The 15,155-nt window shown below is 41.2% G+C and overlaps 2 protein-coding genes across 11 annotated transcripts in view; one reads left to right on the plus strand and one right to left on the minus strand.

Annotated features, from left to right (window-relative positions):
* The window catches only part of MAPK8 (mitogen-activated protein kinase 8), a 167,690-nt gene that overhangs the window by 13,684 nt on the left and 138,851 nt on the right, over window positions 1–15,155 (plus strand). For 4 of the 5 annotated variants that reach the window (XR_008466903.1, XM_054204712.1, XM_054204711.1 and 1 more), the window contains exon 3: window positions 14,052–14,112. The exons of the other annotated variant lie outside the window; for it this stretch is intronic. The gene's annotated coding sequence lies outside the window, so the exon portion shown is untranslated. The remainder of the gene's footprint in view (window positions 1–14,051; window positions 14,113–15,155) is intronic. 5 annotated transcript variants of the gene reach the window in all.
* Window positions 9,367–15,155, minus strand: part of FRMPD2 (FERM and PDZ domain containing 2) — a 61,866-nt gene continuing 56,077 nt past the window's right edge. For 4 of the 6 annotated variants that reach the window (XM_054204698.1, XM_054204699.1, XM_054204703.1 and 1 more), the window contains 4 exons: window positions 14,390–14,724; window positions 12,693–12,908; window positions 12,366–12,428; window positions 9,367–11,532 (listed from right to left, as the gene is read on the minus strand). In XM_054204698.1, the coding sequence (XP_054060673.1) occupies window positions 11,461–11,532; window positions 12,366–12,428; window positions 12,693–12,908; window positions 14,390–14,724 (686 nt within the window). In that variant the 3' untranslated portion in view covers window positions 9,367–11,460. Of the gene's footprint in view, window positions 11,533–12,365; window positions 12,429–12,613; window positions 12,909–14,389; window positions 14,725–15,155 lie in introns of those variants that run through there. The other 2 variants (XM_054204697.1, XM_054204701.1) reach the window with 2 other exon arrangements.

Consider the following 15,155-nt stretch of genomic DNA (forward strand, 5'->3'; position numbering starts at 1 on the left):
TCCTCCCTTCTTCCTGGGCTTAACTTTACTCCTGAGTTCTCTACCTCCTCCCCTCAAGCAGCACAGGGGAACAGGGAATGGAGGTTTTGGTCAATTCATCACATATTGTCTCTGCTGCTCCTTCCTCCTCAGGGGAAGGACTCCTCACACCCTTACCCTGCTCCAGCATGGGTCCCTTCCACGGGTTGCAGTCCTTCAGGAACAGACTGCTCCACTGTGGGCCCCCACGGGGTCACAAGTACTGTCAGCAAACCGGCTCCAGCATGGGTTCCTCAGGTCCTGCCAGGAGCTTGCTCCAGCATGGGCTTCGCAAGGGGTCACAGCCTCCTTCAGGCATCCACCTGCTCCAGCGTGGGGTCCTCCGTGGGCTGCAGGTGGATATCTGCTCCACTGTTAACCTCCATGGGCTGCAGGGGAACAGCCTGCCTCACCATGGTCTTCACCACGGGCTGCAGGGGAATCTCTGCTCCAGCACGTGGAGCACCTCTTTCCTCTCCTTCTTCTCTGGCCTTGGCCTCTGCAGAGTTGTTTCTCTCACATATTCTCACTCGTCTCTTCTGGCTGCAGTTGCTGGTGAATTTTTTTTCACGCCTTCTTAAATATGTTATCCCAGAGGCACTACCACTGTCGCTGACTGGCTCGGCCTTGGCCAGTGGCTGGTCCATCTTGGAGCCAGCTGGCATTGGCTCTATTGGACATGAGGGAAGCTTCTAGCAGCTTCTCACAGAAGCCACCTGCTACCAAAACCTTGCCATGCAAACCCAATATAATTGGGAATGGATATATGCTACCTCTTCCAGAAGCCAGGGCAATTGCAATATACAGACTTGGTACCCCTAGCTGTTGAAGAAGAAATTGAGAATTAAAAGCAGATTGGTCACATCCCAGTCAGTGTTCAAAGAACAGCCTGACGGGAAGAGAAGTACTGGAGTTTTGAAGGGAAACCTCAAAGGGAACTGAACATGTGTAAACCCTGTGTCTGAAAGCTGTGGAGAGGACAGTGTCCTCCCTTTGGTGGACAGGGAGAAGAGCAGCCAGAACACATCTCACAAACATATTAGTCACAGATTATTTTTGTGTAAATGGTGGGAAAGAAGGGATGAGGGTGTGATTAAACTTTACCAAACTTGCATTGGTAAGGAGTGGACAAGTGAATGGGACCAAACGCTCTTTGATTAAGGACCAGCCTCGTCTATCAGCAGCAGTGTGGCACAGGTCCTGGAAAAGCTAAGTGGTAACCTGGGCTGCAGTAAGAAACTTTATTGTCTGTTCTGAGTTCTGTATGTAGATTGCTTTTTGAAGACTTCCCAGGGAGCTGATCTGTGTAATGGTTTTGAGGCAACTTGGACTGAAGCTACAGAGAGCAGCAGCTTTGATAAAATTTTCTCTTCCCTGCTCAAAGCTGTAATCACTTCAGCTGGCTACAGGCCATTGACCAGTGCAGTCCTGACCACCTGGAGGTAGCCAAGCTGCACTTTGGATTCCTCAAGGACTTTACTTACTGGAAGTCAAGGTGCACAATCAGAAGTGGGGTTTGCAAACCTGTTGCCCTATTAACTGAACAATTAAGAGGGAGAACTGTTGACAAAGGGGACAGAAGAAAAGTTTTAGTTAATGGATATTTTTAAGGTATTTACTTGTTGGTGGTGCTCCCAGCTTATTCAGTGCTCTTCACAGAACTCCAAGGAGGTAACTGAGTTTCACCAGATGCTTTGATAGAGCTCAAACCAGTGTTATGTAAGTCCCCAGGAGGACTCCTTTGGTAATTGAACCTGGCCTTTTGAGCCGCTGACAGAGTCTAGCAGAACAATATAGCCCAGCAGCCACCCGCACTCTTAGCTGGGGATCTGAGTGAATGTTGATGAGAAGGGGAGTAGGTGGGTAAATCTCCATGAGATTGAAAATCTCAGCAGGAGCTGGCATGGAGTACTCTGGAAGGAGCTGCTATTGCCTAGAGCAATGGTGCTTTGAAGGAGTTGAGCTGAGAGACGTGGTGGTCCCACTGGTGCTGGCATCCCAGGCTTTGTCTGGATTCTGATTATGGGAACAGTTTTAGATCTTTTGATCTAAAGTTGCTGTCAAGCAAAAGGAATGATGCTCAGTCTGTGCTAAGTGGCTCAAGTTAGGTGATACTAATAGAATTTCTAGCTGTGAAATAACCGCTTTGTTCCTACTTGCTGTTCAAATGATACATTAGCACCCCTTCCAGGGGACAGGCGCATGCAATGGAAATACCTCACAGTCATGTGAAATGTTTCCCTTAATGAAGCAGCACAAATTTCCTAATAATAGAGACAGATGCTTGCTACATATACCCTAACTCACACACAGTGGTGGAGGGGAATGTGTGGTAACTGAAAAGTGCAAGCATGAAGAATATTTTATGCTTTGTATTGCCTTTTCCTTGAGTACTTCCATGATACTTTGCAAGCATTACCCATGACTCATGCATCTGCTCTAAGACAGCAAAACAGTAGACAAGGACAATGAGGCATGATACTGTTAAGCAACTTGTCTTACAATGAATTATAGATACGATGAAGAGAGGAACCCAGGGGTTCTTGAGGAATATGTGCAGTGCTGTTCCAAGTTAAATAAACTAACTCTTTATTTCTTTTATCTATTGAAAGTTGAAATTCCCCAGGAGTAATTCAATTATTTCAGCTTAGGATTCAAAAAAAAAAAAAAAGTCAGAAAGCACTGTCTGTGTTCTTGTTGAATACACAACTGCAAGTTTTGCCTGGTTTCAGGGGATAAAATAGGTGTGAGGTGGAGGCAGGATAGTTTAGTGAGAGACCGAGGTTCAGTTCCTGCCTCTGGAGGAATGGCAGCCTCCTGATCACCAGGACAGTGTTACCAGTAGATGGTTCCTTTGATGACATGGTGCTAAACTTGTAAAATGTGGAGCTGGCTGAGTGAGGTCTGGGGTTTCCTTGTAAAGACTCAGCAGTTTGGGATGTGTTATTTCACCCAACATTTCCAGAAGTGTGTGAGCCAAGTTTCTGTCTGCTATAGGTGTGCTTTTGTGTGTGTTACTGGTTATGGCAAGACTGCAGGCTGGGCATGTTCTCTCCTGATGCTTTAGCCCAAGTTCCTGCTTTATCAGCATTTTTACATATACAATAACGGCAGTTTCCTTGCACTCATGGTGGGGATTTGCTTTGTGAATTCTAGTGTTGCTATAGCTACATTTGCCTAATGTTCATTATTTCCCAGAGTGTCCTTGTCACTCATCCAAGGATGCTGGCATTAAGCAAGCTCACAGCGTGTCATTTCTGCCTTGGGAGTTATTGGTAGGTGTACTGAGTGGGCCAAGAGGTACCGCAGCTAGAGCTTTGCCGGGGCAAAATCTACTTCAGTCATCATGGAAGCGGTCAGGGAAATAGTTAGGAGCTTTTTAACAGCAGTGTGATGGGAAAGGAAAGCCTACGATCGCTAGGGTGCCTTTCCAAGAGGGTTGAACAGGAAGGAGAAGGAATTGTCATCTCTCAATAGAACAAATGCAGGGAGGGGAAGGAGCACAGGCAACTTCAGTTAATTGCGAGGTTGTGTAATGAGCTGGGTGCTGGACAGCTACTGTATAGACCTCATTGTGTCTGTGGCCTGGTTGGGGGTGTACTGCTCTCGGGCATTTTAGCTGGTTTTTGTTTTTTTGTTTTTGAATGGTTTAATGAGCAAGCTAAATAGCTGCAAAATTCAGAGCGGGATCTCAAAAAGTTCACTGTTCCTCAGACATGCGTGTGTATCTGGTGCTGTGCAGAAGGGACAATGAATTCTAAACAGCCACCTGCTTCCTATGTGAGGGAGCTATGGACAGAACTCAGTTACACAAAGAAAGACACTGAAGAGTTAAGACTAGCTAAAAAGTGGAGCTGATCACTAGCAGATCTTGCAGAATGACATCCAAGAGATACTCCAGACTCTGCAGCTTCTCTTAAACTCCCATATTGGCTCCTCGGGCCTTGATCAGTGCATAAATGGTATTAAAACAGCAACTCTCTCATGCTAGTGGGCACCAAAAAAAATGTATCTCCTAATTTCAGTAGACATGCAGCTGTTGGATGGAATCCTGTCCTCTCTCTGAATCAGTATTGGCATATTAAAGCCATTGAGATGATTAAGAAACTGGAATGTCTGTCATAGAGGGAGAAGCTGAGAGAGCAGTGGTTGTTTAGTGTGGAGAAGAGAATGCTCGGGGGGGATCTTACCATTGTGTACAAATTCCTAGATAGGAGGGAGTAAAGAAGTAAAGAAGGTGGAAACAGACTCCTTTTAGTGGTATCCAGTGACAGGACAAGACGTAATAGGCACAAATTGAAATACAGGAAATTCCATTTAAACATCAGAAAAAACTTCCTTAAGTATAGTCAAATAGGAGAACAGGTTGCCTAGGCAGGTCATGGAGTCTCCATCCTTGGAGAAATTCAAAACCCAACTGAACACAGTCCTCAGCTCTAGGCGACGTTGCTCTGAATTGGGGGGTTTAGATTAGATGCTTTCCAGAGGTTCCTTCCAGTCTCAACTATTCTGTGGTTTTGTGGTTCTGTGGTTCGTTGTTAATTTTTCCATGTTATTGACCCTGGAGAAGCATGTTAAAGGAGGTTTTGTTATTTCTAGTGTGCATCAAGTAATTGACCAACACAAGAAATATGATACCTGTATGGCACTACAGAAAACTATTTTGGTTTCACAAGCTTATTTCTAAACCTACAGAGCTACCTCAGTGCGACATTACGTGTGAATCACACTTTACTGTTGCACATATCTTTGTAAGTTTTGTGGCCTTCCATCACACACATTACTGGACATTCAAGAGATTGATTTAATAGCGGACCGTCACCCTCAGTCTGCTTAGACTGCAAGGGCGAGCTCCCTTTTCAGTGTAGAGATCTCAGATGGCATCTATTTTTTGTAGTATTACAATAATATTCAGTCATCTTTGCAAGGAATAGGCAGGCAATCTTCATGTTGAGCCCAGCTTTGTGATTTAACAGCTGTGAGAAATACCATTGTCCTTCACTGGTAGCTGAGTGTTTTGCACCTGGAGGTGCTGTTTCATTATTATTCCAGTAAGAAGGGCACTCAGGCTATGTAAAGTATTGTATAAAGTGCTGTTTATTAGTGCTAACACTGTGAAGGAAGAGAGGATAGTATAGATAACTGTATGTCCCTTCAGATGCATGGAACTCCCAAGTTGTGCAGCATCAAACAGGCATCTGATTGGGGCGCAGACACCATGCAGACCCAGTCCATGGAAAGGTTACCCCATTTTGGTCATGTGGACTATTATATGATTTTCTCATAAGAAAATAACTCCATTCAGCATTTCTAGTGTCCAGCAGAAAGAACATGAGAACTTCTTGCTGCACTTTCAGGTAAAGGCAAGAACTCGCAGGTGTCATAATCACCAGTAGCGAGTGGGGCTGCCTGCAGGCTCTCTGTTACAATCAGCTGGCTATGTTTATTCTGTGGCTAAGAGATATTAAGAGCACAACACAGGCCTGAGGGCTAAGCTGTATGTGCAGCACTGGCTGGACTTGGCTTGCTCATGTTAACCCTTATGTGGATCACATTCCTCGATGTGCAATGATCGGGATCCTTACACTGAGATATGTGCCTATCTTGGTTTCAGCGGGGATAGAGTTAATATTTTTCTAGTAGCTGCTGTGTTTTGGATTTAGTATTTTAGTTGTTGCTAACTGATGTTTGCATTAGTTAAGGACTTTTTCAGCTTCTTGTAGAACCTGAGAGGGAGTATAGACAGAACAAGTTGGCCAAAGGAATGTTCCATACCACAGATGTCATGCTCAGTATATAAATGGGGGCTGGCCAGGGGGCAGGAATCTGCAATCACCGAGATTGACGTGAGAGCGACCTGTGTTGTATCACTTTATTCTGTATATTTTACCATTATTATTATTATCATTATTATTATTATTATTATATTTTCCTCTTCCATTACTGTTCTATTACACTGTCTTTGTCTCAGCCCACAAGTTTTTTTCCATTCCTCCTCCTTTTCTCCCTCTTCTCCCTACCCTGGGGTGGGGGGGGTGAGCAAGCAGCAGTGTGGTCCTAGTTGCTGGCTGGGGTTAAACCTCGACAGTGACACTATCTGCTATCCTCATTCTGCAGGTGAATTTGCAGCATATTTGGCAAAATAAACCAGTTTACAGGGATTTTCTTACCCTAAATATACCCCAACCTGATTAGATTAATCTGCTCACAGTATTTCATAAAACCAGTTCTTGTAAATCCTCCAGGAGGATTTCCCATTACTCATAATTTTCAGTAAATGGAGAAAGAGTGTTTCATTCCAAAAGCACCCCTGCTTTAAGGTCAAGGGCAAGTTTATTCATAAGTTAGGCTCTTGTCAGGTTTGGACAGATCCTGTCAGATTTCCAGATACCCTTTCCTGAGGCCGACTGAGTACTTCATTATTTTAGGACCAGCAGCAGTATGGCTATATAGTTGTCAGCAGCACGTGGCACCTGCCTGGCCAGAAGGGGACTTGCCAGGCTGGAGCAAGAGCACGGCACCCTGCCAAGCCTGTCTTGGTTACAGTTTTGAGTGAACCTCAGTGAAAGTTCATGGACTGGTTCTGTGCCGACGACACGAGTGACTAATTGCTATTAATGCTGTCGCAGTAGCGATTTGCCCACAGATGGCAGTATTTGCAGTTCTTTTGCAGTACTAGCTGTATCTGCATTTACTCTCTTTGTTCCACCGCAGAAGATTCTGTTGTTCAGTAAGGCCATAAACTCCAACCGAACAGACAGTTAGAGAAAAATCATCTCTCAGGCTTTCTAAGAAAACTAAAAGGAAGCCTGATTGTATTAGTACAAGTTGTAAAAAATACAATTTGGTACTTTTTAAAGATAATTATTCAAACCTGACAATGTTCTTATGGCCAGTAGCACCCATTTTGGCATGTGTGGACATTTTAAGGTATCTTGTCATCGCAGATGGGGTATTAGAGTAAACAGTGTCATCATTCTCTCATGCCATCAGCATGAAGCAGTCCTGAGTCCATGGAACTCAAAGAAGATATTAAAGCGAAGGATGGAGACACTGGTTTTCCCCTACTCACATGATTTGGTAACTTAATAGCTATGAGATGGTTGTCCTTGCTATACTTGCTTTTAAATTGAGATAAAATGGTAGAGGCAAAAAACTTAGCAACAGTTGCAATGGCAGTAAAACTGTTGCTTCCCCAGAGTAAGAGAACTAGATGTGCTGTTCTGTTGACAGAAGCTACTGTCTGAACATAGAATATCACTGAAAAGGTTTTGTGCTATACTGTGAATCTGAGGACTAGCAGATATTTACTTGTATTGAGTGCTGGTTATGACAGGCACTACCTCCAACAAATGTGTCCTTTCTGTTTGCTTGTCCTGATTGGTGACTAGGTGGTAGAGTAACACGATTTAGAAATACAAGTAGTGATTTCAGTGCCACTTCTGAAATAAGCAGTGTGACCACAGGCATAGACTGAGGTTCTGTACCATAATAAATCTCTTGCATATTAGGATGTGTGCAAGTTCCAGTCAGACCACTTTATATGCTAAATAATATCCCATCAGAAATGGGCCAGAGCAGTAGAAGCCTATTTTCTGACTGAGGAAAGATACTTTCATGTGTAGGATTTTGTGGTAAATAGCTCCTTTTCAAACTGGCAACCTGTCACAAGTGGGCCCCCTCTGGGCCCAACTCTGTTTAATATCTTCATAAGTGATCTGGATGATAGGATCAAGTGTACCCTGACGAAGTTCACTGATGACACCAAACTGAGTGGGGAAGTGGACACTTTGGAAGGGAGAGCCACCCTGCAGGAAGACCTAGATAGGCTGGAAGAGTGGGCTAACAAGAACCTTATGATGTTCAGCAAGGACAAGTGTAAGGTCTTACACCTGGGAAAACATAATCCAGAAGTGCAGCACAGACTGGGATCTACCTGGCTGGGGAGCAGGTCTGTGGAAAGGGACCTGGGGGTTCTGGTAAGCAACAAGCTCAATATGAGTGAACACTGTGCTGCTGCACCAAAGAAAGCCAACAGGATGCTGGGTTGCATCAACAAGGGCATCAACAGCAGAGTTAAAGAGGTCATTATCCCTCTCTACTCAGCGCTTCTCAGGCCACACCTGGAACACTGGGTTCAGTTTTGGTCACAGCTATACAAAAAAGATGTGCACAAGCTGGAGAGTGTCCAGAGAAGGGTGACAAAGATGATCAAAGGACTGGGATGGAAAAGATGAAGGGTAATGGGTACAAGTTACACCTGAGGAAAATTTTTCACAGTGAGAACAATGAGCCATTGGAATAATCTCCCCAGGGAAGTGGTGGGTTCCCCATCATTGGACAGTTTAAGAATCAACTGGGCAGGGTGCTAGACTCTCTTGTCTAGACCATGCTTTTGCCAAGAAAGGTTGGACCTTGAGGTCCCCTCCAACCTGGTATTCTATGATTCTATGGCGAAACCTGTGAGGCACAGAGAATCCTGTTCAAGTGGTTTGGTTCATTCAGAAAGCCTGCAGCACAGCTGGAAGTTAAACCCCTGAATCCTACCTTTAAAAGGAAACTGAGAACAGATAGTTCCTCAGCATCTCCAAGAGAGCATTTACAGCAGCCACATATGCTAAGCACTTTCTGGTGATGACTCATTGTTTCTTTCTCCAAACATGGTGTCTACTGTAGGAGGAAGCTGTGTCTATCGTTTCAGTCCTTCCCTCCTCAGAATTTAACTGCTGTCTAGGCTGACTGTCAGCAGTGGAGCTCATGAGCAGTACTAGTACTGAGGTGACCAGCCTTTGGCTGCAAACACGTGCAGAACCCTTGCAAGTCTGCAGTTTTCTTAAAATGTTTTCAGGCTGTGGATTGAGAAACTTGCTCTGCAGATTCACTCCGGGACTGTGACAGATGGAGGGCCTGTGACCCAGCCTGTGGTAAATTGCATCTATCTGGCTCCGCTCAAAGTTGGTTTGGGAGGCTCTGAGACTTTCTCTGGGTGAAAGTTTCTTTGTTATATAAGAGATTATAAAATATCTGGAAAGATGGTTCTGCTTTATCTTACTCTGCTGGCAGCCTTAGAGGACTAGATCTGTGTTAAGCACGTCTCATCCAAAACAAAGTTCAGTCTGAGTGAGGATGTCATTATGGAGATCGTAACCATACTATCTGTTTAAAAGCACATAATTATTATATTCCTAGCGGGTAAGAACATGGGATATGGCAGAATGTCTCAGAGGTCACTAATACCTCCTTTAGGGGAACGTGCAAAAGGCACCATCATCACAAAATCTGCCTTCAGAGGAAGTTTAAATATAAGCCCCAATTAATAGAAGTTTATTTTCCCTAGAGCTCTTACTGGTTAGTAGTTAAGTATTACAGCTGCTTTTTCATAAAATGAAACTGAAATGAAACACGATTCACTGTTTTCAGAAATCTTTTTAATATCCCTGTAAAACAGGAAAAACTTCTGTCAAACAGCAAACACTTCTGTGGAACATCTGCAAAGGTGATGCACAAATGTGGAGGAACAAATAATGCGTGAAGATTGTTTTCTAAATCCAGAATGCTTGTTCTAAATGACAGAAAAAACACCTTTGCATAAAGTACAGGAATAGTTTCACTGAGAAGCTTTTTAAAATTTTTGTGGTGCAAAAAGTGAATTGTGCATTCATGTGCAGTGTAGTGCATTCATTGCATAGTAGTACATGTGCAGTAATTAAAATCAAAGCGAAAGGCCAAATACCAAATGAAGGTAACAAATTTACAAACAAAAATTTGGCTGATGACACTTGACAAAACTGTGCAAATAGTGCTTTATATGCAACATAAAGATAGTAAATGCAGAATGCATGGAGAGTAATGCTTCTGGGAAGGCTCAAATTCAATGAATTTAAGACAAAACATTGAATTCAGTTGATGTTTATACCAATATAAGTCCAGGGTTACTCCGCTGATTTAGCATTACTCTGGATCTCTATGGATCAATATGTTTGAAAGTAGCATCTGGCTCATATCGTAAATTTCACTTCTGTATTTTCCTGACTTCCAGCAGACTGTCTGAGGGCAGAAAGAAATAATGGCCCTTGGCCTTAATGACAATTGTATTACAGTGGCTTTTTCTAAAGGTCATACTTTTAATTTGTATTTAATCCCTCATTCTTTCTGAACCATAAACCTCTCATTCATAATGAAAATAAACAGCTATTTTATTGTCTTGCTTCTACTGCAGTTTTATATTCAAATGCCTCTTAATATTTTCTCCTTTCCTGAAATCAAAGTTTTAAAAATATGTACAATGCAGTTAAATAAATGCTTAGGAATAAATTCGTATGTTTAAAAGTTACTCTTCCAATGCACATCTAATAACTTCACTTCCATATATATCACCTTCTAGATAAAGGACTTAGAAGTAGCACTATAGAAACAAGTACAATCTTACAAACTTGAACAGCAGATTTCTGCTCAAATCCACTCAAACTCACACTAAGAGAAACACTATTTACAAGAGAAATAAACTGTACAGAGAGTTATTTATTCTAATGTAAAGATCTGATTCAGCCCCTACTGAAACTAGTGAGACTTCCCATAGATGGGTTCAGATCCTAGATAAGAATTACAAGGTAGTTAATCAATAGAAAGGATCAGGGGAAGATGAAATGTATATGCGTGCCACAATGCACACACAGTCATTTCATCTTGCTTAGTATTGCATTCCTTTTTACATGGATGTGGAATGAAAGAATACTGATGCTATCTACAGCTTTTCATATTGCTGGGAAAAATTAATATTCCATCCAATTAGTAGAATGTTCTTCCTGCTTTGAAGAGAACCATCCAGGGTTTAAAGGCATCCTATTTTTCTGTGAGTTTCTTTATTTAAGATGTCTAGTGATGGTGGTATAAATTCCTGGGCTGGAGTGATGACTGGAAATGGTTCTACATTGTTCAAGCAACCAAAGGTAAACAAGTTGAGTCCTTGCACACAAAAGCATAACTATTGTAGAAAATACTGATTTGCAGTCCAGAAGCCAATAGTGCATAACAATATGTAAGGGACAACTAATTTTCCACCAACAGCAGCAGAATCTTAAATCTTTGTAGTTGCCCTCTGGAAAGTAAAGCTAATTACGAAGGCTGCTATCTCCTTGTCACAGTCCCAAAATATTTTCCTAACAAATAATACGTTATTACACAGCGCATGCAAATTGTCCATGGCTATTTAACAGCATTGTTGTAGTGCTGGCTGTCTGTTTCTCCAAACTGAGAGCCAAGATTTAAATGCCTTACCCAGGACATGTTAAGCAACGTTTTGAAATGCCTTAGAAATCAGAGTGATCTAACAAAGCATGTAATATAACACTTGTCTGTGCTGGCTTGACATCTCTTTAAAGCAATTCGTGAGTGGTCCCTGGAGTCCAAGGGAAACAGCAGCAGGGAAAAGTCATATTGCAGTCAGTAGGAATCCATTGCTTGAAGGTTCTGAAGGACTTCCAGCACAACTTCATAACAGAATAAATACTCATCCTGTATGCAGACACCAATGTGAAACATCTGGTTACATTCAACATAAATTCTAGACAAAGAAGGATGGACTGGCTGAAGTGCTGTTTATAACATCAGCATCTTTGCAACATGGATACAAAAACTTAGCTATCTAAGAGCATCCTTGTTCTTTTTGTTCCTTTACTTGTAAACGTTCAGGAACACTTTCTTATTCAATGCAGTACCTGTAAGCATGTGCTCAAGTCTCATTTAGGTCAGTGAAGCTTATCTATTTGCTTAATCACATGCTTACTCATTTTACTGAAGAAAAATGTATCAAAGCATGTAATAAAATATTTGCCAAGAGGAAGAACCTATCCTAGTCTTGTCTTGCTTTTCTTCCCACCACCTGCTTGCTCTAACTTGAGTTAGCTGCATCTTGTCTTTTCCTGTGTGAAAACTCTTTTCAGGGGTAGGTTTAACTCAGCAGTAGTGGGGTTTACTGAGGTGATGATAACTCATCAATAGCAAGAAATCAACTGAAGGCCGCAGTTTTGAAGGGTAGAGTTTATGGTATCTCACTGGTTTTGTTATTGATCCCTGCTTTTCTTCTTCCAAAAAAAAGGGGGGGGGGGATGAAGCAGGGGCTACTGGCATCTGTACTATATTGATGTTTTGCTTTTATTTCAGTAAGTTAGTAAGGGCTAGTCCTTTCATATTTAAATCTAGACATCGCTTGCCTGGAAGGCTGTTATTTTCCTCAAGTGAGAGGGCTAAAATCATGCTTTAAGCCCCAGTTTTATCAAAGCATGTCTATATGTACCACTAATTAAGGCTTTTAAAAATCATAATCTACTTGAATATTGAAAACTTACCTTAGTTTGGATCATGCCAAAACGCTGATCTCTCAAATCTCTCACTATCTGCTTGATGTTGAACTATCAGAAGAGAGCAGGTTTTATTTTGTTGACATGCAAGTTATAAAGAAAGATTTAAGCATGTTCAGATAGGGAAGCTGTGAGTAAATTCTTTTACAGATTGTATATTTGTAGTTATTATCTTTGTGGTTTAAAACAACAAAAACTGGGTTTATTCAATTTTGTTAGAGCGAATTTTACCAGGAATTACTCTGATCTATAATAACCCCATGTTAATGACATCCATACCAGTTCATAATATTTGATGATCTGTTTGATACTTACACATAAATCTTTTTCTATATAGCTGAGCAGAACTTCAACACACAACAAAACTCCACTTCTTCCAATGCCAGTGCTGCAGTGAGCAACAATAGGTCCTGTGCTGTGAGCTTTTCTCATGTAGCAAATAAATTTTACAAGCTGCTCAGCCATTTTGGGTGTATTGTGGTCTGGCCAAGTAGTAAACTGCAAATGACTTATAATGCGCTTCTCTTCTGTCTGGAACAGAAAGACCAGAAATGTTAAATATGATGAGTCCTAAGACTGATTTTCAAGGAATTCCACTGGTAAATTTTCCTTCAGCCTCATTCTTAGTCAATTGTTTGTCTATCCTACAAGTCTTCAGATTTTCATACTTGACCCTATTAAGGTTTCATTTAGGTTTTCAGAAATCTACTCAGAAGACACAGGCGTAGGAAATTTACTTCATATAATTTTAGTGAGATGCTGAAGTTACTCTGTTGACCCAAAAGGATGTAGTTATCTTATTTGTTGGGTAGAAAGGAAAAACAAAAACACTCATTAAATTAGAACATTCCGGTACTGTTTACTAAAATTGATTTTGTAACTGAACCAAGCCATACTAATAGAAGGGTTGTAATGTGATAGCCACGACAGTAGGATTGTAAATGCTATTCTGGCTATCAGATACATAAGAATAATTTGTGGTAGGATACCCTAACACACAAACCAAATCAACTTAAAAAAATGCTTACAAGAATATTCATAATGTAGATTTAAAAGAGTATTAATTGAATGGTCCTGGGACAGTACTTCTTGTTGCCGTCTTGCCAAAACATGTTAAGCTGAATGCAGAAGAACTACCTGGTGAATGCACGTCTGGATTTCTGCTGAAGTAAACCTGTGGCTTTCTGTAGTAATTTGATACTGGTCCAAGACAAACATAGCAAACATAACATGTTCATTGAAACGATTATGTGTAATGGCCCATCTTCCATCTTATTAATCTTTTGGGAAGACTCATATAAAATGCTTTACTATGCTTCACACTCAGGAACATTAGGTGAATTGTGTTTTCTTCATATAAAGAAATTGTTTTCTTGATGGAAAAAGACACCAAGTTAGTCTGGCACAAGTACGAATCTTTTAATTATTCCATTAATTAATATGTCCTGCAAAAATCTTTGCAAAGCTTTACTTAATATTGAGGCAAGACTGATGGACTTATAGTTGCCTCAATTTCCATGTTCTTATACCTGAATTCTGTATTTGTTAGTTTTCTAAAAATTTACTGCTAGATTTGTAGTTTCACATGTATTCATGGCTTTTCATGAATGAAAGAAGTATCATTTGTTCTAAATTCTAGGATTAAAACCACCTTCTTCCCCTCTTTCCTTCCAGCCACCATTACAGGACATGAATCTGTTCCGGAAGCCCTTACTGATTTGATTTGATGAGAACAGTAAGTAATTCTGCAAAACACTGAACACACCAGCTCTGTGACTATTAAAGGACTAATTTTTGGACATTCTTGTCCAACTGTATGTAATATTGGATCCATTGCTTTTGCAATGAGCAAAGAAGAAGCATCTCATTAACCCTAATTTCCCAGATTTTTACATTCCTAAAAGATACTGAGCAAATGTTACAAAGAAGCAAACAATATTACTAGTATTTACTCATGTAAAATATCTAATCAATTTCATCATATATGAAAGTATTAAGTTTACTCAACTGACCTGCTTGTTGATCATTTCTATTGTTCTAATTATGAAGTATTCCAGAATCTGGTAACTGTCTAGCCTGAGATGGAAATTAGCCAGGTCTACGGAGTCATGGGGAGGTTCAGGCCAGTATTGATGACATTTGACTTGCCCTAGCTCCACTTCTTTTGTCATCATGGCAATCACATCTGATTCACTCTCCCAGACCATTTGCCAGAAATCAGCCGTAGTGGATGGCAGAGGCCCTTGCGTTATAATATAGAAATGTTCCTCTTCTCCAACTTCCATTCTAATGTAGCTTGCGTTAATGTAGCCATTCTTTTCTCCCAGAGGAACTCGTGTCTTGTCATCTGTACGAAAACAGAAAGTTGCTATTTCAGCTGTAGATGTGAAACAGTTCTACCATCTCCAGCACTCAGAAGATGGGCAACCTCAGCCTCTAGCAGCAAAGTATGCCTCTGGATTTTAGAACACATTTGGCTAGTAGCACTAATATTAATCACTGCTAATAGGAATTCCCACAGATGATTTGTATGGTTCACTGCAGCTTTATTTCTCTTAAGATACTTGTGTAACACTCTGACAAGCTTTCTAATTACCATAGAATTGTTTGGCAGTGATTCAAAACCGTGTATCCAGCACTGCTTTTAATGTGTGGCTTGGGAACATTGTCACTGGATATTGCTGTTATAAAACAGGAAACTCCTGAGAATGTATACTCTATCATTGATATAGAGAGGTAACGGCTAAAAATTTTGCATGTGTTGTCCTGCTGCTGCAG

The sequence above is a fragment of the Rissa tridactyla genome, chromosome 6 (genome assembly GCF_028500815.1).
Source record: "Rissa tridactyla isolate bRisTri1 chromosome 6, bRisTri1.patW.cur.20221130, whole genome shotgun sequence".
Lineage (NCBI taxonomy): Eukaryota > Metazoa > Chordata > Aves > Charadriiformes > Laridae > Rissa > Rissa tridactyla.